This window comes from Salvelinus fontinalis, chromosome 5 (genome assembly GCF_029448725.1).
Source record: "Salvelinus fontinalis isolate EN_2023a chromosome 5, ASM2944872v1, whole genome shotgun sequence".
NCBI lineage: Eukaryota > Metazoa > Chordata > Actinopteri > Salmoniformes > Salmonidae > Salvelinus > Salvelinus fontinalis.
In genome coordinates, this window is record NC_074669.1 from 65335150 (window position 1) to 65362114 (window position 26965).

The following is a 26965-nucleotide window of genomic DNA, read 5'->3' on the forward strand; positions in this document are numbered from 1 at the left end:
CTCTGTGTTGTAGAACACGTTCTGGTTTGGTCTGGGTTAAGGTAATATCTCTCTGTGTTGTAGAACACGTTCTGGTTTGGTCTGGGTTAAGGTAATACCTCTCTGTGTTGTAGAACACGTTCTGGTTTGGTCTGGGTTAAGGTAATACCTCTCTGTGTTGTAGAACACGTTCTGGTTTGGTCTGGGTTAAGGTAATACCTCTCTGTGTTGTAGAACACGTTCTGGTTTGGTCTGGGTTAAGGTAATACCTCTCTGTGTTGTAGAACACGTTCTGGTTTGGTCTGGGTGGTTGCTGTGTGTTCCTGGTTCCCAGCATCATCCTGTCAGTCAAACTGGCCAAGTACTACAGGAGGATGGATACGGAGGATGTGTTTGAAGAGTAGGTATACACACACACACACACACAACACACACACACACACACACACACACACACACACACACACACACACACACACACACACACACACACACACACACACACACACACACACACACACACACACACACACACACACACACACACACACACACACACACACACACACACACGTATAAAGAGACACACTTCTGTAGTGGCTGTTTTCTAGTCTTGAAAACCGATCAGTCAGGTTCTGGTTTTGATGACCATAAAGGGAAAACAACAGGGTGGGTCCTCTTCATGCCTGACAACTCTCCATAACAAATCACGAGGCAGACAACTCTCCATAACAAATCACGAGGCAGACATGCCAGACAACTCTCCGTAAAAAATCACGAGGCAGACATGCCAGACAACTCTCCGTAACAAATCACGAGGCAGACACGCCAGACAACTCTCCGTAAAAAATCACGAGGCAGACATGCCAGACAACTCTCCGTAACAAATCACGAGGCAGACATGCCAGACAACTCTCCGTAACAAATCACGAGGCAGACACGCCAGACAACTCTCCGTAACAAATCACGAGGCAGACATGCCAGACAACTCTCCGTAACAAATCACGATGCAGACACGCCAGACAACTCTCCGTAAAAAATCACGAGGCAGACATGCCAGACAACTCTCCGTAACAAATCACGAGGCAGACACGCCAGACAACTCTCCGTAACAAATCACGAGGCAGACATGCCAGACAACTCTCCGTAACAAATCACGAGGCAGACACGCCTGACAACTCTCCGTAACAAATCACGAGGCAGACACGCCAGACAATTCTCCGTAACAAATCACGAGGCAGACATGCCAGACAACTCTCCGTAACAAATCACGAGGCAGACACGCCAGACAACTCTCCGTAACAAATCACGAGCCAGACACGCCAGACAACTCTCCATAACAAATCACGAGGCAGACACGCCAGACAACTCTCCATAACAAATCACGAGCCAGACACGCCAGACAACTCTCCATAACAAATCACGAGGCAGACACGCCAGACAACTCTCCGTAATAAATCACGAGGCAAACACGCCAGACAACTCTCCGTAACAAATCACGAGGCAGACACGCCAGACAACTCTCCGTAACAAGTCACGAGCCAGACACGCCAGACAACTCTCCGTAATAAATCACGAGGCAAACACGCCAAACAACTCTCCGTAACAAATCATGAGGCAGACACGCCAGACAACTCTCCATAACAAATCACGAGCCAGACACGCCAGACAACTCTCCATAACAAATCACGAGGCAGACATGCCAGACAACTCTCCATAACAAATCACGAGCCAGACACGCCAGACAACTCTCCATAACAAATCACGAGGCAGACACGCCAGACAACTCTCCAGAACAAATCACGAGGCAGACATGCCAGACAACTCTTCGTAACAAATCACGAGGCAGACACGCCAGACAGCTCTCCGTAACAAATCCCGAGGCAGACACGCCAGACAACTCTCCAGAACAAATCACGAGGCAGACATGCCAGACAACTCTCCAGAACAAATCACGAGGCAGACACGCCAGACAACTCTCCGTAACAAATCGAGGCAGAGATGCCAGACTACTCTCCATAACAAATCACGAGGTAGACACGCCAGACAACTCTCCGTAACAAATCGAGGCAGAGATGCCAGACTACTCTCCATAACAAATCACGAGGCAGACATGCCAGACAACGTCCCCCCTTTGCTGCTATAACAGCCTCCACTCTTCAGGGAAGTTATTAATATGGAGTTGGACCCCCCCTTTGCTGCTGTAACAGCCTCCACTCTTCTGGGAAGGCTTTCCACTAGATGTCGGAACATTGCTGCTATAACAGCCTCCACTCTTCTGGGAAGGCTTTCCACTAGATGTTGGAACATTGCTGCTATAACAGCCTCCACTCTTCTGGGAAGGCTTTCCACTAGATGTTGGAACATTGCTGGTATAACAGCCTCCACTCTTCTGGGAAGGCTTTCCACTAGATGTTGGAACATTGCTGCTATAACAGCCTCCTCTCTTCTGGGAAGGCTTTCCACTAGATGTTGGAACATTGCTGCTATAACAGCCTCCACTCTTCTGGGAAGGCTTTCCACTAGATGTTGGAACATTGCTGCTATAACAGCCTCCACTCTTCTGGGAAGGCTTTCCACTAGATGTTGGAACATTGCTGGTATAACAGCCTCCACTCTTCTGGGAAGGCTTTCCACTAGATGTTGGAACATTGCTGGTATAACAGCCTCCACTCTTCAGGGAAGGCTTTCCACTAGATGTTGGAACATTGCTGGTGTAACAGCCTCCACTCTTCAGGGAAGGCTTTCCACTAGATGTTGGAACATTGCTACGGGGACTTGCTTCCATTCAGACACAAGAGCATTAGTAAGGCTGGCCACTGATGTTGGGCGATTAGGCCTGGCTCGCAGTCGCTCGCAGTTGCTGTTCCAATTCATCACAAAGGTGTTCGATGGGGTTGAGGTCAGGGCTCTCTGCAGGCCAGTCAAGTTCTTCCACACAGATCTCCCCAAACTGTTGCCACAAAGTTGGAAACACAGAATAGTCTAGAATGTCATTCATTGTATGCTGTAGTGTTAAGATTTCCCTTCACTGGAACTATGTGGCCTAGTCCAAAACATGAAAAACAGCCCAGACCATTATTCATCTTCCACCAAACTTTACAGTTGGCACTATACATTTGGGCAGGTAGTGTTCTCCTGGCATCCGCCAAAACCAGATTCGTCCGTCGGACTGCCAGATGGTGAAGCGTGATTCATCACTCCAGAGAACACGTTTCCAGAGTCCAATGGCGGCGAGCTTTACACCATTCCAGCTGGCGCTTGGCATTGTGGATGATGATCTTAAGCTTATGTGCGGCTGCCATGGAAACCCATTTCATGAAGCTCCCGACAAAAACAGTTCTTGTGCTGACGTTGCTTCCAGAGGCAGTTTACAACCGATGACGGACGATTTTACCCGCTACACGCTTCAGCGCTCGACGGTCCCGTTCTGTGAGCTTGTGTGGTCTACCACTTCGCGGCTGGACCATTGTTGCTCGTAGATGTTTCCACTTCACAATAACAGTTGACCGGGACAGCTCTAGCAGGGCAGAAATGTGGCATTCTATAACAGTGCCACATTGAAAGTCACTGAGCTATTCAGTAAGGCCATTCTACTATGGAAATTGCATGGCTGTGTGCTCGATTTTTATACACCTGTCAGCAACGGGTGTGGCTGAAATAGCCGAATCCACTAATTTGAAGGGGTGTCTACATACTTTTGTATATATGGTGTATAATCATGCCCCAAGCCCATCGCAATGGATACCAGCCCGCAGACCCCAAATCTCTGGCTGTCAGATTGGACCTCTCAGGGCCCAAGCCTACGGAACCCAAATCTCTGGCCGAGGTGCCAAACCTGCCCGTGTACCTGGGATAACCTATCCATGGGATAATCGATCCCTGCGTAGTGGGAGTTGCCACAGGACCCCACCACAACAGGTGAAAGATCTTCTCAAATCAAGGTTGCTTGGACCAACGGGGAGCCACAAGAGTCAAGAGCAAGCCCCTGAGGCGCACCCTCTCCAACGTGGGCTGAATCAGCTTCACGGGGGGAAAATTCATAAAGAAGGATTCGAAGCCAGCAAAGCGCTCGACTCCCTCGTCGAGAAAAACAGACGACAATGCAAGTTTTATTGCGATGTGTAAAGATCTATGCTGGCCCTGCCGAACATTTCCCTTATCTGGGAGACAACCCAGGGGTGTAGCCTCCACTCCTGGGAGAGACGGCCCCACCTGAATAAAAGATCTGCACCGAAGTTGAGGCAACCCTGAGGTAAACCCTGAGGCGTTTGCTGAGGGAATGTAGGTCTAGGATGGGACTCAAAGTCCTCTCCCTTTTTGGAACCAGGAAATACCGGCTGCACCAGCCGTCTTGGATCTTCAACGGATTGCCCGCCTTTGGAGACAGTAGGATATTTCCTCCCTCAAAACGGGCGCTGAAGCCTCGGGAACAGTCGGCCTGATGACGCTGCAGAAGCGTGGAGGGACGAACAACAGGTTGTAGCCTGTACCCCGACATCACTGTTCACATAACCTAACTTAGCAGACGTAAAAAAAAGAAACGCCTGAAACTAGATTCCCTACGTACTGGTTGTGACAACAAGACAATGAACTGTCGGGGGAGGTTCTGTTCTGTTCAACCAATCAAGACAATTAACTGTCGGGGGAGGTTCTGTTCTGTTCAACCAATCAAGACAATGAACTGTCGGGGGGAGGTTCTGTTCTGTTCAACCAATCAAGACAATGAACTGTCAGAGGAGGTTCTGTTCTGTTCAACCAATCAAGACAATGAACTGTCGGGGGGAGGTTCTGTTCTGTTCAACCAATCAAGACAATGAACTGTCGGGGGGAGGTTCTGTTCTGTTCAACCAATCAAGACAATGAACTGTCGGGGGGAGGTTCTGTTCTGTTCAACCAATCCAGTAAATGAGGAGGAGGAGTGTCGCCTTGGAGTGTTGTCTTGTTAATGTCCAAAAGCAGAAGTCACGTCATAGGCTCTCTCTCCATTTCCCCTGAAAACCCGGAACATCTGGCTGTTGGGGACTCTGCAGAGGCTACTATTCGTATGATCCAGGGCGACACTGTGCCTGCCCTCCATTGGTCAGAGCAGACAGCGAGCCACCCGTGACTCTGAAGGGGCGGGACACCACTTTGTGAAATGGGAGAGATTGGAATTGGAAAAATAACCACCACTCTTGACAACTGCGTGTCTGAACATGGAGAAGGGACACTTTTCATTGAACTCACATGCAGGAGACAGATGTTTTGAAACCCGTGAACACTGCAGAACTCAGGGTTGAAAAAACTGTAATGTGCCATGGTTTGCCTGAAGCCCGGCCCACTCTGGGTACCAGGGCTCAGTGATCAGTGACGTACCCTGAATGGCCACATGGGGGTACTGTTGTCACAACGAGCCTCACTCGGTTAAGGCGGTAAGACATGTTCCGGTAACCGGCTGGCACCCAGCACTGGACCGCACGCATGTAAAATAGACTCGGGGGGGGGGGGGAAACGTTATTGAGGTTACCCAACCGACCAGTCATAGGTGGCGAAAAAGCACCTTGTAACCTAGCAGGGAATGGGGCAGACAGCTCCGAAAAACAGATCCCTTCTATTGTAACAGACGACTTGTAATTTAATCTAATTCCAAGGAATGAAAAGCATTGAGCTGGAGCTACCGTCCAGCTCAATGCTGATACTGTCCCCTAGTCGCCTAGTCCAAGTCCACTACTACTGATACTGTCTCCTAGTCCCCTAGTCCCAGTCCACTGCTACTGATACTGTCCCCTAGTCTCCTAGTCCCAGTCCACTACTACTGATACTGTCCCCTAGTCTCCTAGTCCCAGTCCACTACTACTGATACTGTCCCCTAGTCCCAGTCCACTGCTACTGATACTGTCCCCTAGTCTCCTAGTCCCCTAGTCCCAGTCCACTGATACTGTCCCCTAGTCCACTAGTCCCAGTCCACTACTACTGATACTGTCTCCTAGTCCCAGTCCACTGCTACTGATACTGTCCCCTAGTCTCCTAGTCCCCTAGTCCCAGTCCACTGCTACTGATACTGTCCCCTAGTCCCCTAGTCCCAGTCCACTGCTACTGATACTGTCCCCTAGTCTCCTAGTCCCAGTCCACTACTACTGATACTGTCCCCTAGTCCCAGTCCACTGCTACTGATACTGTCCCCTAGTCTCCTAGTACCCTAGTCCCAGTCCACTGCTACTGATACTGTCTCCTAGTGCCCTAGTCTCAGTCCACTGCTACTGATACTGTCCCCTAGTCTCCTAGTCCCAGTCCACTACTACTGATACTATCCCCTAGTCCCCTAGTCCCAGTCCACTACTACTGATACTGTCTCCTAGTCCCCTAGTCTCAGTCCACTGCTACTGATACTGTCCCCTAGTCCCCTAGTCCCAGTCCACTACTACTGAAACTGTCCCCTAGTCTCCTAGTCCCAGTCCACTACTACTGATACTATCCCCTAGTCCCCTAGTCCCAGTCCACTACTACTGATACTGTCCCCTAGTCTCCTAGTCCCAGTCCACTGCTACTGATACTGTCTCCTAGTCCCCTAGTCCCAGTCCACTGCTACTGATACTGTCTCCTAGTCCCCTAGTCCCAGTCCACTGCTACTGATACTGTCCCCTAGTCTCCTAGTCCCAGTCCACTACTACTGATACTGTCCCCTAGTCCCAGTCCACTACTACTGATACTGTCCCCTAGTCTCCTAGTCCCCTAGTCCCAGTCCACTACTACTGATACTGTCTCCTAGTCCCTGTCCACTGCTACTGATACTGTCTCCTAGTCCCCTAGTCCCAGTCCACTACTACTGATACTGTCTCCTAGTCCCCTAGTCCCAGTCCACTACTACTGATACTGTCTCCTAGTCCCAGTCCACTGCTACTGATACTGTCTCCTAGTCTCCTAGTCCCAGTCCACTCCTACTGATACTGTCCCCTAGTCCCCTAGTCCCAGTCCACTACTACTGATACTGTCTCCTAGTCTCAGTCCACTGCTACTGATACTGTCCCCTAGTCTCCTAGTCCCAGTCCACTACTACTGATACTGTCTCCTAGTCCCAGTCCACTACTACTGATACTATCCCCTAGTCCCCTAGTCCCAGTCCACTACTACTGATACTGTCCCCTAGTCCCCTAGTCTCAGTCCACTGCTACTGATACTGTCTCCTAGTCCCCTAGTCCCGGTCCACTGATACTGTCTCCTAGTCCCCTAGTCCCAGTCCACTGCTATTGATACTGTCTCCTAGTCTCCTAGTCTCCTAGTCCCAGTCCACTGCTACTGATACTGTCCCCTAGTCCCCTAGTCCCAGTCCACTACTACTGATACTGTCCCCTAGTCCCAGTCCACTACTACTGATACTGTCCCCTAGTCCCAGTCCACTACTATTGATACTGTCTCCTAGTCCCAGTCCACTGCTACTGATACTGTCTCCTAGTCTCCTAGTCCCAGTCCACTGCTACTGATACTGTCCCCTAGTCCCAGTCTACTACTACTGATACTGTCTCCTAGTCTCCTAGTCCCAGTCCACTGCTACTGATACTGTCCCCTAGTCCCCTAGTCCCAGTCCACTACTACTGATACTGCCCCCTAGTCCCCTAGTCCCAGTCCACTACTACTGATACTGTCCCCTAGTCCCCTAGTCCCAGTCCACTACTACTGATACTGCCCCCTAGTCCCCTAGTCCCAGTCCACTACTACTGATACTGCCCCCTAGTCCCCTAGTCCCAGTCCACTACTATTGATACTGTCCCCTAGTCCCAGTCCACTGCTACTGATACTGTCTCCTAGTCTCCTAGTCCCAGTCCACTACTACTGATACTGTCCCCTAGTCCCAGTCCACTACTACTGATACTGTCCCCTAGTCCCCTAGTCCCAGTCCACTACTACTGATACTGTCTCCTAGTCCCCTAGTCCCAGTCCACTACTACTGATACTGTCCCCTAGTCCCCTAGTCCCAGTCCACTACTACTGATACTGTCTCCTAGTCCCCTAGTCCCAGTCCACTGCTACTGATACTGTCCCCTAGTCCCAGTCCACTACTACTGATACTGTCCCCTAGTCCCCTAGTCCCAGTCCACTACTACTGATACTGTCCCCTAGTCCCAGTCCACTGCTACTGATACTGTCTCCTAGTCCCCTAGTCCCAGTCCACTACTACTGATACTGTCCCCTAGTCCCAGTCCACTGCTACTGATACTGTCCCCTAGTCTCCTAGTCCCAGTCCACTACTACTGATACTGTCTCCTAGTCCCAGTCCACTGCTACTGATACTGTCCCCTAGTCTCCTAGTCCCAGTCCACTGCTACTGATACTGTCTCCTAGTCCCCTAGTCCCAGTCCACTACTACTGATACTGTCTCCTAGTCCCAGTCCACTGCTACTGATACTGTCCCCTAGTCTCCTAGTCCCAGTCCACTGCTACTGATACTGTCTCCTAGTCTCCTAGTCCCAGTCCACTGCTACTGATACTGTCCCCTAGTCTCCTAGTCCCAGTCCACTACTACTGATACTGTCCCCTAGTCCCCTAGTCCCAGTCCACTACTACTGATACTGTCTCCTAGTCCCCTAGTTCCAGTCCACTACTACTGATACTGTCTCCTAGTCCCCTAGTCCCAGTCCACTGCTACTGATACTGTCTCCTAGTCCCAGTCCACTACTACTGATACTGTCTCCTAGTCCCAGTCCACTGCTACTGATACTGTCCCCTAGTCCCCTAGTCCCAGTCCACTACTACTGATACTGTCTCCTAGTCCCCTAGTCCCAGTCCACTGCTACTGATACTGTCTCCTAGTCCCAGTCCACTACTACTGATACTGTCCCCTAGTCTCCTAGTCCCAGTCCACTGCTACTGATACTGTCTCCTAGTCCCCTAGTCCCAGTCCACTACTACTGATACTGTCCCCTAGTCCCAGTCTACTACTACTGATACTGTCTCCTAGTCGCAGTCCACTGCTACTGATACTGTCCCCTAGTCCCCTAGTCCCAGTCCACTACTACTGATACTGTCTCCTAGTCCCAGTCCACTGCTACTGATACTGTCTCCTAGTCCCCTAGTCCCAGTCCACTACTACTGATACTGTCTCCTAGTCCCAGTCCACTGCTACTGATACTGTCTCCTAGTCTCCTAGTCCCAGTCCACTACTACTGATACTGTCTCCTAGTCCCAGTCCACTGCTACTGATACTGTCCCCTAGTCCCAGTCCACTACTACTGATACTGTCTCCTAGTCCCAGTCCACTGCTACTGATACTGTCTCCTAGTCCCAGTCCACTGCTACTGATACTGTCCCCTAGTCCCAGTCCACTACTACTGATACTGTCTCCTAGTCTCCTAGTCCCAGTCCACTGCTACTGATACTGTCTCCTAGTCTCCTAGTCTACTACTACTGATACTGTCACCTAGTCCCCTAGTCCCAGTCCACTGCTACTGATACTGTCTCCTAGTCCCCTAGTCCCAGTCCACTGCTACTGATACTGTCTCCTAGTCCCCTAGTCCCAGTCTACTACTACTGATACTGTCCCCTAGTCCCCTAGTCCCAGTCTACTACTATTGATACTGTCCCCTAGTCCCCTAGTCCCAGTCCACTGCTACTGATACTGTCTCCTAGTCCCAGTCCACTGCTACTGATACTGTCTCCTAGTCTCCTAGTCCCAGTCCACTGCTACTGATACTGTCTCCTAGTCCACTAGTCCCAGTCCACTACTACTGATACTGTCTCCTAGTCCCCTAGTCCCAGTCCACTGCTACTGATACTGTCTCCTAGTCCCAGTCCACTACTACTGATACTGTCCCCTAGTCTCCTAGTCTCAGTCCACTGCTACTGATACTGTCTCCTAGTCCCAGTCCACTACTACTGATACTGTCCCCTAGTCTCAGTCCACTACTACTGATACTGTCTCCTAGTCCCCTAGTCCCAGTCCACTACTACTGATACTGTCTCCTAGTCCCCTAGTCCCAGTCCACTACTACTGATACTGTCTCCTAGTCCCCTAGTCCCAGTCCACTACTACTGATACTGTCTCCTAGTCCCCTAGTCCCAGTCCACTACTACTGATACTGTCTCCTAGTCCCCTAGTCCAAGTCCACTACTACTGATACTGTCTCCTAGTCCCCTAGTCCCAGTCCACTACTACTGATACTGTCCCCTAGTCCCAGTCCACTACTACTGATACTGTCTCCTAGTCCCCTAGTCCCAGTCCAGTACTACTGATACTGTCTCCTAGTCCCCTAGTCCCAGTCCACTACTACTGATACTGTCTCCTAGTCCCCTAGTCCCAGTCCACTACTACTGATACTGTCTCCTAGTCCCCTAGTCCCAGTCCACTACTACTGATACTGTCTCCTAGTCCCCTAGTCCCAGTCCACTACTACTGATACTGTCTCCTAGTCCCCTAGTCCCAGTCCACTACTACTGATACTGTCTCCTAGTCCCCTAGTCCCAGTCCACTACTACTGATACTGTCTCCTAGTCCCCTAGTCCCAGTCCACTACTACTGATACTGTCTCCTAGTCCCCTAGTCCCAGTCCACTACTACTGATACTGTCTCCTAGTCCCCTAGTCCCAGTCCACTACTACTGATACTGTCCCCTAGTCCCAGTCCACTACTACTAATACTGTCTCCTAGTCTCCTAGTCTCCTAGTCCCAGTCCACTGCTACTGATACTGTCTCCTAGTCTCCTAGTCCCAGTCCACTGCTACTGATACTGTCTCCTAGTCCCAGTCCACTACTACTGATACTGTCCCCTAGTCCCCTAGTCCCAGTCCACTACTACTGATACTGTCTCCTAGTCCCAGTCCACTGCTACTGATACTGTCTCCTAGTCCCCTAGTCCCAGTCCACTGCTACTGATACTGTCCCCTAGTCCCAGTCCACTGCTACTGATACTGTCTCCTAGTCTCCTAGTCCCAGTCCACTGCTACTGATACTGTCTCCTAGTCTCCTAGTCCCAGTCCACTACTATTGATACTGTCCCCTAGTCCCAGTCCACTGCTACTGATACTGTATCCTAGTCTCGTAGTCCCAGTCCACTACTACTGATACTGTCCCCTAGTCCCCTAGTCCCAGTCCACTACTACTGATACTGTCCCCTAGTCCCCTAGTCCCAGTCTACTACTATTGATACTGTCCCCTAGTCCCAGTCCACTGCTACTGATACTGTCTCCTAGTCCCCTAGTCCCAGTCCACTACTACTGATTCTGTCCCCTAGTCCCAGTCCACTGCTACTGATACTGTCTCCTAGTCCCCTAGTCCCAGTCCACTACTACTGATACTGTCCCCTAGTCCCAGTCCACTGCTACTGATACTGTCTCCTAGTCTCCTAGTCCCAGTCCACTACTACTGATACTGTCCCCTAGTCCCAGTCCACTGCTACTGATACTGTCTCCTAGTCCCCTAGTCCAAGTCCACTGCTACTGATACTGTCTCCTAGTCCCAGTCCACTGCTACTGATACTGTCTCCTAGTCCCAGTCCACTACTACTGATACTGTCTCCTAGTCTCCTAGTCCCAGTCCACTACTACTGATACTGTCCCCTAGTCCCAGTCCACTACTACTGATACTGTCTCCTAGTCCCAGTCCACTGCTACTGATACTGTCTCCTAGTCTCCTAGTCCCAGTCCACTGCTACTGATACTGTCTCCTAGTCTCCTAGTCCCAGTCCACTGCTACTGATACTGTCTCCTAGTCCCAGTCCACTGCTACTGATACTGTCTCCTAGTCTCCTAGTCCCAGTCCACTGCTACTGATACTGTCTCCTAGTCTCCTAGTCCCAGTCCACTGCTACTGATACTGTCTCCTAGTCCCAGTCCACTGCTACTGATACTGTCTCCTAGTCTCCTAGTCCCAGTCCACTGCTACTGATACTGTCCCCTAGTCTCCTAGTCCCTGTCCACTGCTACTGATACTGTCTCCTAGTCTCCTAGTCCCAGTCCACTGCTACTGATACTGTCTCCTAGTCTCCTAGTCCCAGTCCACTGCTACTGATACTGTCCCCTAGTCCCAGTCCACTACTACTGATACTGTCCCCTAGTCCCAGTCCACTGCTACTGATACTGTCTCCTAGTCTCCTAGTCCCAGTCCACTACTACTGATACTGTCCCCCAGTCTCCTAGTCCCAGTCCACTACTACTGATACTGTCCCCTAGTCCCAGTCCACTACTACTGATACTGTCTCCTAGTCCCAGTCCACTACTACTGATACTGTCTCCTAGTCCCAGTCCACTACTACTGATACTGTCCCCTAGTCCCCTAGTCCCAGTCCACTACTACTGATACTGTCTCCTAGTCCCAGTCCACTGCTACTGATACTGTCCCCTAGTCCCAGTCCACTGCTACTGCTACTGTCTCCTAGTCACAGTCCACTACTACTGATACTGTCTCCTAGTCACAGTCCACTACTACTGATACTGTCCCCTAGTCCCAGTCCACTGCTACTGCTACTGTCTCCTAGTCACAGTCCACTACTACTGATACTGTCCCCTAGTCCCAGTCCACTGCTACTGCTACTGTCTCCTAGTCACAGTCCACTACTACTGATACTGTCCCCTAGTCTCCTAGTCCCCGTCCACTACTACTGATACTGTCTCCTAGTCCCCTAGTCCCAGTCCACTACTACTGATACTGTCTCCTAGTCCCAGTCCACTACTACTGATACTGCCCCCTAGTCTCCTAGTCCCAGTCTACTACTATTGATACTGTCTCCTAGTCCCAGTCCACTGCTACTGATACTGTCTCCTAGTCTCCTAGTCCCAGTCCACTGCTACTGATACTGTCTCCTAGTCTCCTAGTCCCAGTCCACTACTACTGATACTGTCCCCTAGTCCCCTAGTCCCAGTCCACTACTACTGATACTGTCTCCTAGTCCCAGTCCACTGCTACTGATACTGTCTCCTAGTCTCCTAGTCCCAGTCCACTGCTACTGATACTGTCCCCTAGTCCCCTAGTCCCAGTCCACTACTACTGATACTGTCTCCTAGTCCCAGTCCACTGCTACTGATACTGTCTCCTAGTCTCCTAGTCCCAGTCCACTGCTACTGATACTGTCTCCTAGTCTCCTAGTCCCAGTCCACTACTACTGATACTGTCCCCTAGTCCCCTAGTCCCAGTCCACTACTACTGATACTGTCTCCTAGTCCCAGTCCACTGCTACTGATACTGTCTCCTAGTCTCCTAGTCCCAGTCCACTGCTACTGATACTGTCTCCTAGTCTCCTAGTCCCAGTCCACTACTACTGATACTGTCCCCTAGTCCCAGTCCACTGCTACTGATACTGTCCCCTAGTCCCAGTCCACTACTACTGATACTGTCTCCTAGTCTCCTAGTCCCAGTCCACTACTACTGATACTGTCCCCTAGTCCCCCAGTCCCAGTCTACTACTACTGATACTGTCCCGTAGTCCCAGTCCACTACTACTGATACTGTCCCCTAGTCTCCTAGTCCCAGTCCACTACTACTGATACTATCCCCTAGTCCCAGTCCACTACTACTGATACTGTCTCCTAGTCCCAGTCCACTACTACTGATACTGTCCCCTAGTCTCCTAGTCCCAGTCCACTACTACTGATACTGTCTCCTAGTCCCAGTCCACTACTACTGATACTGTCTCCTAGTCCCAGTCCACTACTACTGATACTGTCTCCTAGTCCCAGTCCACTACTACTGATACTGTCCCCTAGTCCCCTAGTCCCAGTCCACTGCTACTGATACTGTCTCCTAGTCCCCTAGTCCCAGTCCACTACTACTGATACTGTCCCCTAGTCCCAGTCCACTGCTACTGATACTGTCCCCTAGTCCCAGTCCACTGCTACTGATACTGTCTTCTAGTCTCCTAGTCCCAGTCCACTGCTACTGATACTGTCTTCTAGTCTCCTAGTCCCAGTCCACTGCTACTGATACTGTCTCCTAGTCTCCTAGTCCCAGTCCACTACTACTGATACTGTCTCCTAGTCTCCTAGTCCCAGTCCACTACTACTGATACTATCTTCTAGTCTCCTAGTCCCAGTCCACTGCTACTGATACTGTCTCCTAGTCTCCTAGTCCCAGTCCACTACTACTGATACTGTCTCCTAGTCTCCTAGTCCCAGTCCACTACTACTGATACTGTCCCCTAGTCCCAGTCCACTACTACTGATACTGTCCCCTAGTCCCCTAGTCCCAGTCCACTGCTACTGATACTGTCCCCTAGTCCCAGTCCACTACTACTGATACTGTCTCCTAGTCCCCTAGTCCCAGTCCACTACTACTGATACTGTCTCCTAGTCCCCTAGTCCCAGTCCACTACTACTGATACTGTCCCCTAGTCCCCTAGTCCACTACTACTGATACTGTCCCCTAGTCCACTACTACTGATACTGTCCCCTAGTCCCCTAGTCCCAGTCCACTACTACTGATACTGTCCCCTAGTCCCAGTCCACTACTACTGATACTGTCTCCTAGTCCCAGTCTACTACTACTGTTACTGTCTCCTAGTCCCAGTCCACTGCTACTGATACTGTCTCCTAGTCTCCTAGTCCCAGTCCACTACTACTGATACTGTCTCCTAGTCCCAGTCTACTACTACTGATACTGTCTCCTAGTCCCAGTCCACTGCTACTGATACTGTCTCCTAGTCCCCTAGTCCCAGTCCACTGCTACTGATACTGTCTCCTAGTCCCAGTCCACTACTACTGATACTGTCTCCTAGTCTCCTAGTCCCAGTCCACTACTACTGATACTGTCTCCTAGTCTCCTAGTCCCAGTCCACTACTACTGATACTGTCTCCTAGTCCCAGTCCACTGCTACTGATACTGTCTCCTAGTCTCCTAGTCCCAGTCCACTACTACTGATACTGTCTCCTAGTCTCCTAGTCCCAGTCCACTACTACTGATACTGTCTCCTAGTCCCAGTCCACTGCTACTGATACTGTCCCCTAGTCTCCTAGTCCCAGTCCACTACTACTGATACTGTCCCCTAGTCCCAGTCTACTACTACTGATACTGTCTCCTAATCCCAGTCCACTACTACTGATACTGTCCCCTAGTCCCAGTCCACTGCTACTGATACTGCCCCCTAGTCCCCTAGTCCCAGTCCACTACTACTGATACTATCCCCTAGTCCCCTAGTCCCAGTCCACTACTACTGATACTGTCCCCTAGTCCCAGTCCACTGCTACTGATACTGCCCCCTAGTCTCCTAGTCCCAGTCCACTGCTACTGATACTATCCCCTAGTCCCAGTCCACTGCTACTGATACTGTCCCCTAGTCCCAGTCCACTGCTACTGATACTGTCCCCTAGTCTCCTAGTCCCAGTCCACTGCTACTGATACTGTCTCCTAGTCTCCTAGTCCCAGTCCACTACTACTGATACTGTCTCCTAGTCCCAGTCCACTGCTACTGATACTGTCTCCTAGTCCCAGTCTACTACTATTGATACTGTCTCCTAGTCCCAGTCCACTACTACTGATACTGTCCCCTAGTCCCAGTCCACTACTACTGATACTGTCTCCTAGTCTTCTAGTCCCAGTCCACTACTACTGATACTGTCCCCTAGTCCCAGTCCACTACTACTGATACTGTCCCCTAGTCCCAGTCCACTACTACTGATACTGTCTCCTAGTCCCCTAGTCCCAGTCCACTACTACTGATACTGTCTCCTAGTCTCCTAGTCCCAGTCCACTACTACTGATACTGTCTCCTAGTCCCTGTCCACTACTACTGATACTGTCTCCTAGTCCCAGTCCACTACTACTGATACTGTCTCCTAGTCTCCTAGTCCCAGTCTACTACTACTGATACTGTCTCCTAGTCCCCTAGTCCCTGTCCACTGCTACTGATACTGTCTCCTAGTCCCAGTCCACTACTACTGATACTGTCTCCTAGTCCCAGTCCACTACTACTGATACTGTCCCCTAGTCCCAGTCCACTACTACTGATACTGTCTCCTAGTCCCAGTCCACTACTACTGATACTGTCTCCTAGTCCCAGTCCACTACTACTGATACTGTCCCCTAGTCCCCTAGTCCCAGTCCACTACTACTGATACTATCCCCTAGTCCCCTAGTCCCAGTCCACTGCTACTGATACTGTCTCCTAGTCCCCTAGTCCCAGTCCACTGCTACTGATACTGTCTCCTAGTCTCCTAGTCCCAGTCCACTACTACTGATACTGTCCCCTAGTCCCCTAGTCCCAGTCCACTACTACTGATACTGTCTCCTAGTCTCCTAGTCCCAGTCCACTACTATTGATACTGTCTCCTAGTCCCAGTCCACTACTACTGATACTGTCTCCTAGTCCCAGTCCACTGCTACTGATACTGTCCCCTAGTCCCAGTCCACTGCTACTGATACTGTCTCCTAGTCCCCTAGTCCCAGTCCACTACTACTGATACTGTCTCCTAGTCCCTGTCCACTGCTACTGATACTGTCCCCTAGTCCCAGTCCACTGCTACTGATACTGTCTCCTAGTCCCCTAGTCCCAGTCCACTACTGCTGATACTGTCCCCTAGTCCCAGTCCACTGCTACTGATACTGTCCCCTAGTCCCAGTCCACTGCTACTGATACTGTCCCCTAGTCCCAGTCCACTGCTACTGATACTGTCCCCTAGTCCCAGTCCACTGCTACTGATACTGTCTCCTAGTCCCCTAGTCCCAGTCCACTGCTACTGATACTGTCCCCTAGTCCCAGTCCACTGCTACTGATACTGTCTCCTAGTCCCCTAGTCCCAGTCCACTACTACTGATACTGTCCCCTAGTCCCAGTCCACTGCTACTGATACTGTCCCCTAGTCCCAGTCCACTGCTACTGATACTGTCCCCTAGTCCCAGTCCACTGCTACTGATACTGTCCCCTAGTCCCAGTCCACTGCTACTGATACTGTCTCCTAGTCCCCTAGTCCCAGTCCACTGCTACTGATACTGTCCCCTAGTCCCAGTCCACTGCTACTGATACTGTCTCCTAGTCCACTAGTCCCAGTCCACTACTACTGATACTGTCTCCTAGTCCCAGTCCACTGCTACTGATACTGTCTCCTAGTCTCCTAGTCCCAGTCCACTGCTACTGATACTGTCTCCTAGTCCCAGTCCACTACTACTGATACTCTCTCCTAGTCCCAGTCCACTACTACTGATACTGTCTCCTAGTCTCCTAGTCCCAGTCCACTACTACTGATACTGTCCCCTAGTCCCCTAGTCCCAGTCCACTACTACTGATACTGTCTCCTAGTCCCAGTCCCCTGCTACTGATACTGTCTCCTAGTCTCCTAGTCCCAGTCCACTGCTACTGATACTGTCTCCTAGTCCCAGTCCACTACTACTGATACTGTCTCCTAGTCCCAGTCCACTGCTACTGATACTGTCTCCTAGTCTCCTAGTCCCAGTCCACTGCTACTGATACTGTCTCCTAGTCTCCTAGTCCCAGTCCACTGCTACTGATACTGTCCCCTAGTCCCAGTCCACTGCTACTGATACTGTCTCCTAGTCCCAGTCCACTACTACTGATACTGTCTCCTAGTCCCAGTCCACTACTACTGATACTGTCTCCTAGTCCCAGTCCACTACTACTGATACTGTCCCCTAGTCTCCTAGTCCCAGTCTACTACTACTGATACTGTCCCCTAGTCCCAGTCCACTACTACTGATACTGTCCCCTAGTCTCCTAGTCCCAGTCCACTGCTACTGATACTGTCTCCTAGTCTCGTAGTCCCAGTCCACTACTACTGATACTGTCCCCTAGTCCCAGTCCACTACTACTGATACTGTCTCCTAGTCCCCTAGTCCCAGTCCACTACTACTGATACTGTCCCCTAGTCTCCTAGTCCCAGTCCACTGCTACTGATACTGTCTCCTAGTCCCCTAGTCCCAGTCCACTACTACTGATACTGTCTCCTAGTCTCCTAGTCCCAGTCCACTGCTACTGATACTATCTCCTAGTCTCCTAGTCCCAGTCCACTGCTACTGATACTGTCTCCTAGTCCCAGTCTACTACTATTGATACTGTCCCCTAGTCCCAGTCCACTGCTACTGATACTATCCCCTAGTCCCAGTCCACTGCTACTGATACTGTCTCCTAGTCCCAGTCCACTGCTACTGATACTGTCTCCTAGTCCCAGTCAACTACTACTGATACTGTCCCCTAGTCCCAGTCCACTGCTACTGATACTATCTCCTAGTTCCAGTCCACTGCTACTGATACTGTCTCCTAGTCCCAGTCCACTGCTACTGATACTGTCTCCTAGTCTCCTAGTCCCAGTCCACTGCTACTGATACTGTCTCCTAGTCCCAGTCTACTACTATTGATACTGTCTCCTAGTCCCAGTCCACTACTACTGATACTGTCTCCTAGTCTTCTAGTCCCAGTCCACTACTACTGATACTGTCCCCTAGTCCCAGTCCACTACTACTGATACTGTCCCCTAGTCCCAGTCCACTACTACTGATACTGTCTCCTAGTCCCCTAGTCCCAGTCCACTACTACTGATACTGTCTCCTAGTCTCCTAGTCCCAGTCCACTACTACTGATACTGTCTCCTAGTCCCTGTCCACTACTACTGATACTGTCTCCTAGTCCCAGTCCACTACTACTGATACTGTCTCCTAGTCTCCTAGTCCCAGTCTACAACTACTGATACTGTCTCCTAGTCCCCTAGTCCCTGTCCACTGCTACTGATACTGTCTCCTAGTCCCAGTCCACTACTACTGATACTGTCTCCTAGTCCCAGTCCACTACTACTGATACTGTCCCCTAGTCCCAGTCCACTGCTACTGATACTGTCTCCTAGTCCCAGTCCACTACTACTGATACTGTCTCCTAGTCCCAGTCCACTACTACTGATACTGTCTCCTAGTCCCAGTCCACTACTACTGATACTGTCCCCTAGTCCCCTAGTCCCAGTCCACTACTACTGATACTGTCTCCTAGTCCCAGTCCACTACTACTGATACTGTCCCCTTGTCCCCTAGTCCCAGTCCACTACTACTGATACTATCCCCTAGTCCCCTAGTCCCAGTCCACTGCTACTGATACTGTCTCCTAGTCCCCTAGTCCCAGTCCACTGCTACTGATACTGTCTCCTAGTCTCCTAGTCCCAGTCCACTACTACTGATACTGTCCCCTAGTCCCCTAGTCCCAGTCCACTACTACTGATACTGTCTCCTAGTCTCCTAGTCCCAGTCCACTACTATTGATACTGTCTCCTAGTCCCAGTCCACTACTACTGATACTGTCTCCTAGTCCCAGTCCACTGCTACTGATACTGTCCCCTAGTCCCAGTCCACTGCTACTGATACTGTCTCCTAGTCCCCTAGTCCCAGTCCACTACTACTGATACTGTCTCCTAGTCCCTGTCCACTGCTACTGATACTGTCCCCTAGTCCCAGTCCACTGCTACTGATACTGTCTCCTAGTCCCCTAGTCCCAGTCCACTACTGCTGATACTGTCCCCTAGTCCCAGTCCACTGCTACTGATACTGTCCCCTAGTCCCAGTCCACTGCTACTGATACTGTCCCCTAGTCCCAGTCCACTGCTACTGATACTGTCTCCTAGTCCCCTAGTCCCAGTCCACTGCTACTGATACTGTCCCCTAGTCCCAGTCCACTGCTACTGATACTGTCTCCTAGTCCCCTAGTCCCAGTCCACTACTACTGATACTGTCCCCTAGTCCCAGTCCACTGCTACTGATACTGTCCCCTAGTCCCAGTCCACTGCTACTGATACTGTCCCCTAGTCCCAGTCCACTGCTACTGATACTGTCCCCTAGTCCCAGTCCACTGCTACTGATACTGTCTCCTAGTCCCCTAGTCCCAGTCCACTGCTACTGATACTGTCCCCTAGTCCCAGTCCACTGCTACTGATACTGTCTCCTAGTCCACTAGTCCCAGTCCACTACTACTGATACTGTCTCCTAGTCCCAGTCCACTGCTACTGATACTGTCTCCTAGTCTCCTAGTCCCAGTCCACTGCTACTGATACTGTCTCCTAGTCCCAGTCCACTACTACTGATACTGTCTCCTAGTCCCAGTCCACTACTACTGATACTGTCTCCTAGTCTCCTAGTCCCAGTCCACTACTACTGATACTGTCCCCTAGTCCCCTAGTCCCAGTCCACTACTACTGATACTGTCTCCTAGTCCCAGTCCACTGCTACTGATACTGTCTCCTAGTCTCCTAGTCCCTGTCCACTGCTACTGATACTGTCCCCTAGTCCCAGTCCACTGCTACTGATACTGTCTCCTAGTCCCCTAGTCCCAGTCCACTACTGCTGATACTGTCCACAAGTCCCAGTCCACTGCTACTGATACTGTCCCCTAGTCCCAGTCCACTGCTACTGATACTGTCCCCTAGTCCCAGTCCACTGCTACTGATACTGTCTCCTAGTCCCCTAGTCCCAGTCCACTGCTACTGATACTGTCCCCTAGTCCCAGTCCACTGCTACTGTCTCCTAGTCCCCTAGTCCCAGTCCACTACTACTGATACTGTCCCCTAGTCCCAGTCCACTGCTACTGATACTGTCCCCTAGTCCCAGTCCACTGCTACTGATACTGTCCCCTAGTCCCAGTCCACTGCTACTGATACTGTCCCCTAGTCCCAGTCCACTGCTACTGATACTGTCCCCTAGTCCCAGTCCACTGCTGCTGATACTGTCTCCTAGTCCCCTAGTCCCAGTCCACTGCTACTGATACTGTCCCCTAGTCCCAGTCCACTGCTACTGATACTGTCTCCTAGTCCACTAGTCCCAGTCCACTACTACTGATACTGTCTCCTAGTCCCAGTCCACTGCTACTGATACTGTCTCCTAGTCTCCTAGTCCCAGTCCACTGCTACTGATACTGTCTCCTAGTCCCAGTCCACTACTACTGATACTGTCTCCTAGTCCCAGTCCACTACTACTGATACTGTCTCCTAGTCTCCTAGTCCCAGTCCACTACTACTGATACTGTCCCCTAGTCCCCTAGTCCCAGTCCACTACTACTGATACTGTCTCCTAGTCCCAGTCCACTGCTACTGATACTGTCTCCTAGTCTCCTAGTCCCAGTCCACTGCTACTGATACTGTCTCCTAGTCCCAGTCCACTACTACTGATACTGTCTCCTAGTCCCAGTCCACTGCTACTGATACTGTCTCCTAGTCTCCTAGTCCCAGTCCACTGCTACTGATACTGTCTCCTTGTCTCCTAGTCCCAGTCCACTGCTACTGATACTGTCCCCTAGTCCCAGTCCACTGCTACTGATACTGTCTCCTAGTCCCAGTCCAATACTACTGATACTGTCTCCTAGTCCCAGTCCACTACTACTGATACTGTCTCCTAGTCCCAGTCCACTACTACTGATACTGTCCCCTAGTCTCCTAGTCCCAGTCTACTACTACTGATACTGTCCCCTAGTCCCAGTCCACTACTACTGATACTGTCCCCTAGTCTCCTAGTCCCAGTCCACTGCTACTGATACTGTCTCCTAGTCTCCTAGTCCCAGTCCACTACTACTGATACTGTCCCCTAGTCCCACTCCACTACTACTGATACTGTCTCCTAGTCCCCTAGTCCCAGTCCACTACTACTGATACTGTCCCCTAGTCTCCTAGTCCCAGTCCACTGCTACTGATACTGTCTCCTAGTCCCCTAGTCCCAGTCCACTACTACTGATACTGTCTCCTAGTCTCCTAGTCCCAGTCCACTGCTACTGATACTATCTCCTAGTCTCCTAGTCCCAGTCCACTGCTACTGATACTATCTCCTAGTCTCCTAGTCCCAGTCCACTACTATTGATACTGTCTCCTAGTCCCAGTCCACTGCTACTGATACTGTCTCCTAGTCTCCTAGTCCCAGTCTACTGATACTGTCCCCTAGTCCCAGTCCACTGCTACTGATACTGTCTCCTAGTCCCAGTCCACTACTACTGATACTGTCTCCTAGTCCCAGTCCACTACTACTGATACTGTCTCCTAGTCCCAGTCCACTGCTACTGATACTGTCTCCTAGTCCCAGTCCACTACTACTGATACTGTCTCCTAGTCCCAGTCCACTACTACTGATACTATCCCCTAGTCCCAGTCCACTACTACTGATACTGTCCCCTAGTCCCAGTCTACTACTACTGATACTGTCCCCTAGTCCCAGTCCACTACTATTGATACTGTCTCCTAGTCCCAGTCCACTACTACTGATACTGTCTCCTAGTCTCCTAGTCTCCTAGTCCCAGTCCACTGCTACTGATACTGTCTCCTAGTCCCAGTCCACTACTACTGATACTGTCTCCTAGTCCCCTAGTCCCAGTCCACTGCTACTGATACTGTCTCCTAGTCCCAGTCCACTGCTACTGATACTGTCCCCTAGTCTCCTAGTCCCAGTCCACTGCTACTGATACTGTCCCCTAGTCTCCTAGTCCCAGTCCACTACTATTGATACTGTCTCCTAGTCCCAGTCCACTACTACTGATACTGTCTCCTAGTCCCAGTCCACTACTATTGATACTGTCTCCTAGTCCCAGTCTACTACTACTGATACTGTCTCCTAGTCTCCTAGTCCCAGTCCACTACTACTGATACTGTCTCCTAGTCCCCTAGTCCCAGTCCACTACTACTGATACTGTCTCCTAGTCCCAGTCCACTACTACTGATACTGTCTCCTAGTCTCCTAGTCCCAGTCCACTACTACTGATACTGTCTCCTAGTCCCAGTCCACTACTATTGATACTGTCTCCTAGTCCCAGTCCACTGCTACTGATACTGTCTCCTAGTCTCCTAGTCCCAGTCCACTGCTACTGATACTGTCCCCTAGTCCCAGTCCACTACTATTGATACTGTCCCCTAGTCCCAGTCCACTGCTACTGATACTGTCTCCTAGTCTCCTAGTCCCAGTCCACTACTACTGATACTGTCCCCCAGTCTCCTAGTCCCAGTCCACTACTACTGATACTGTCCCCTAGTCCCAGTCCACTGCTACTGATACTGTCTCCTAGTCCCCTAGTCCCAGTCCACTACTACTGATACTGTCTCCTAGTCTCCTAGTCCCAGTCCACTACTACTGATACTGTCTCCTAGTCTCCTAGTCCCAGTCCACTACTACTGATACTGTCTCCTAGTCCCAGTCCACTACTACTGATACTGTCTCCTAGTCCCAGTCCACTGCTACTGATACTGTCTCCTAGTCCCCTAGTCCCAGTCCACTACTATTGATACTGTCTCCTAGTCCCAGTCTACTACTACTGATACTGTCCCCTAGTCTCCTAGTCCCAGTCCACTACTACTGATACTGTCTCCTAGTCCCCTAGTCCTAGTCCACTACTACTGACACTGTCTCCTAGTCTCCTAGTCCCAGTTCACTACTACTGATACTATCCCCTAGTCCCCTAGTCCCAGTCCACTACTACTGATACTGTCCCCTAGTCCCAGTCCACTACTATTGATACTGTCTCCTAGTCCCAGTCTACTACTACTGATACTGTCTCCTAGTCTCCTAGTCCCAGTCCACTACTACTGATACTATCTCCTAGTCCCCTAGTCCCAGTCCACTACTACTGATACTGTCCCCTAGTCCTAGTCCACTACTACTGATACTGTCTCCTAGTCCCAGTCCACTACTATTGATACTGTCTCCTAGTCTCCTAGTCCCAGTCCACTACTACTGATACTATCCCCTAGTCCCAGTCCACTACTACTGATACTGTCCCCTAGTCCCAGTCTACTACTACTGATACTGTCTCCTAGTCTCCTAGTCCCAGTCCACTGCTACTGATACTGTCTCCTAGTCCCAGTCCACTACTATTGATACTGTCTCCTAGTCCCAGTCTACTACTACTGATACTGTCCCCTAGTCCCCTAGTCCCAGTCCACTACTACTGATACTATCCCCTAGTCCCAGTCCACTGCTACTGATACTGTCCCCTAGTCCCAGTCCACTGCTACTGATACTGTCCCCTAGTCCCCTAGTCCCAGTCCACTACTACTGATACTGTCTCCTAGTCCCAGTCCACTGCTACTGATACTGTCCCCTAGTCCCCTAGTCCCAGTCCACTACTACTTATACTGTCCCCTAGTCCCAGTCCACTGCTACTGATACTGTCCCCTAGTCCCCTAGTCCCAGTCCACTACTATTGATACTGTCTCCTAGTCCCAGTCTACTACTACTGCTACTGTCTCCTAGTCCCAGTCCACTACTACTGATACTGTCTCCTAGTCCCCTAGTCCCAGTCCACTGCTACTGATACTGTCTCCTAGTCCCCTAGTCCCAGTCCACTGCTACTGATACTGTCTCCTAGTCTCCTAGTCCCAGTCCACTGCTACTGATACTGTCCCCTAGTCCCAGTCCACTACTATTGATACTGTCCCCTAGTCCCAGTCCACTACTACTGATACTGTCTCCTTGTCCCCTAGTCCCAGTCCACTACTACTGATACTGTCTCCTAGTCCCAGTCCACTACTACTGATACTGTCTCCTAGTCTCCTAGTCCCAGTCCACTACTACTGATACTGTCTCCTAGTCCCCTGTCCACTACTATTGATACTGTCTCCTAGTCCCAGTCCACTGCTACTGATACTGTCTCCTAGTCTCCTAGTCCCAGTCCACTGCTACTGATACTGTCCCCTAGTCCCAGTCCACTACTATTGATACTGTCCCCTAGTCCCAGTCCACTGCTACTGATACTGTCTCCTAGTCTCCTAGTCCCAGTCCACTACTACTGATACTGTCCCCCAGTCTCCTAGTCCCAGTCCACTACTACTGATACTGTCCCCTAGTCCCAGTCCACTGCTACTGATACTGTCTCCTAGTCCCCTAGTCCCAGTCCACTACTACTGATACTGTCTCCTAGTCTCCTAGTCCCAGTCCACTACTACTGATACTGTCTCCTAGTCTCCTAGTCCCAGTCCACTACTACTGATACTGTCTCCTAGTCCCAGTCCACTACTACTGATACTGTCTCCTAGTCCCAGTCCACTGCTACTGATACTGTCTCCTAGTCCCCTAGTCCCAGTCCACTACTATTGATACTGTCTCCTAGTCCCAGTCTACTACTACTGATACTGTCCCCTAGTCTCCTAGTCCCAGTCCACTACTACTGATACTGTCTCCTAGTCCCCTAGTCCTAGTCCACTACTACTGATACTGTCTCCTAGTCTCCTAGTCCCAGTTCACTACTACTGATACTATCCCCTAGTCCCCTAGTCCCAGTCCACTACTACTGATACTGTCCCCTAGTCCCAGTCCACTACTATTGATACTGTCTCCTAGTCCCAGTCTACTACTACTGATACTGTCTCCTAGTCTCCTAGTCCCAGTCCACTACTACTGATACTATCCCCTAGTCCCCTAGTCCCAGTCCACTACTACTGATACTGTCCCCTAGTCCTAGTCCACTACTACTGATACTGTCTCCTAGTCCCAGTCCACTACTATTGATACTGTCTCCTAGTCTCCTAGTCCCAGTCCACTGCTACTGATACTGTCCCCTAGTCCCCTAGTCCCAGTCCACTACTACTGATACTGTCCCCTAGTCCCAGTCCACTGCTACTGATACTGTCCCCTAGTCCCCTAGTCCCAGTCCACTACTATTGATACTGTCTCCTAGTCCCAGTCTACTACTACTGCTACTGTCTCCTAGTCCCAGTCCACTACTACTGATACTGTCTCCTAGTCCCCTAGTCCCAGTCCACTGCTACTGATACTGTCTCCTAGTCCCCTAGTCCCAGTCCACTGCTACTGATACTGTCTCCTAGTCTCCTAGTCCCAGTCCACTGCTACTGATACTGTCCCCTAGTCCCAGTCCACTACTATTGATACTGTCCCCTAGTCCCAGTCCACTGCTACTGATACTGTCTCCTAGTCTCCTAGTCCCAGTCCACTGCTACTGATACTGTCCCCTAGTCCCCTAGTCCCAGTCCACTGCTACTGATACTGTCTCCTAGTCCCAGTCCACTGCTACTGATACTGTCTCCTAGTCTCCTAGTCCCAGTCCACTACTACTGATACTGTCTCCTAGTCCCCTAGTCCCAGTCCACTACTACTGATACTGTCCCCTAGTCCCAGTCTACTACTACTGATACTGTCTCCTAGTCCCCTAGTCCCAGTCCACTGCTACTGATACTGTCTCCTAGTCTCCTAGTCCCAGTCCACTGCTACTGATACTGTCCCCTAGTCCCAGTCCACTACTACTGATACTGTCTCCTAGTCCCAGTCCACTACTACTGATACTGTCTCCTAGTCCCAGTCCACTACTACTGATACTTGCTCCTAGTCCCAGTCCACTACTACTGATACTGTCCCCTAGTCTCCTAGTCCCAGTCTACTACTATTGATACTGTCCCCTAGTCTCCTAGTCCCAGTCCACTGCTACTGATACTGTCTCCTAGTCCCAGTCCACTACTACTGATACTGTCCCCTAGTCTCCTAGTCTCAGTCCACTACTACTGATACTGTCCCAAAGTCCCAGTCTACTACTATTGATACTGTCCCCTAGTCCCAGTCCACTGCTACTGATACTGTCCCCTAGTCCCAGTCCACTGCTACTGATACTGTCCCCTAGTCTCCTAGTCCCAGTCCACTGCTACTGATACTGTCTCCTAGTCCCCTAGTCCCTGTCCACTGCTACTGATACTGTCTCCTAGTCTCCTAGTCCCAGTCCACTGCTACTGATACTGTCCCCTAGTCTCCTAGTCCCAGTCCACTGCTACTGATACTGTCTCCTAGTCCCCTAGTCCCAGTCCACTACTACTGATACTGTCTCCTAGTCCCAGTCCACTACTACTGATACTGTCTCCTAGTCTCCTAGTCCCAGTCCACTACTACTGATACTGTCTCCTAGTCCCCTAGTCCCAGTCCACTACTACTGATACTGTCTCCTAGTCCCAGTCCACTGCTACTGATACTGCCCCCTAGTCTCCTAGTCCCAGTCCACTACTACTGATACTGTCTCCTAGTCCCCTAGTACCTGTCCATTGCTACTGATACTGTCTCCTAGTCTCCTAGTCTCCTAGTCCCAGTCCACTGCTACTGATACTGCCCCCTAGTCTCCTAGTCCCA

General features: G+C 50.8%; 1 protein-coding gene across 1 annotated transcript in view; it reads left to right on the plus strand.

Annotated features, from left to right (window-relative positions):
- LOC129856037 (prominin-1-A-like) overlaps positions 1-26965 on the plus strand; it is a 131661-nt gene that overhangs the window by 91288 nt on the left and 13408 nt on the right. The window contains exon 26 of the mRNA XM_055924171.1: positions 264-379. Within this exon, the coding sequence (XP_055780146.1) occupies positions 264-379 (116 nt within the window). The remainder of the gene's footprint in view (positions 1-263; positions 380-26965) is intronic.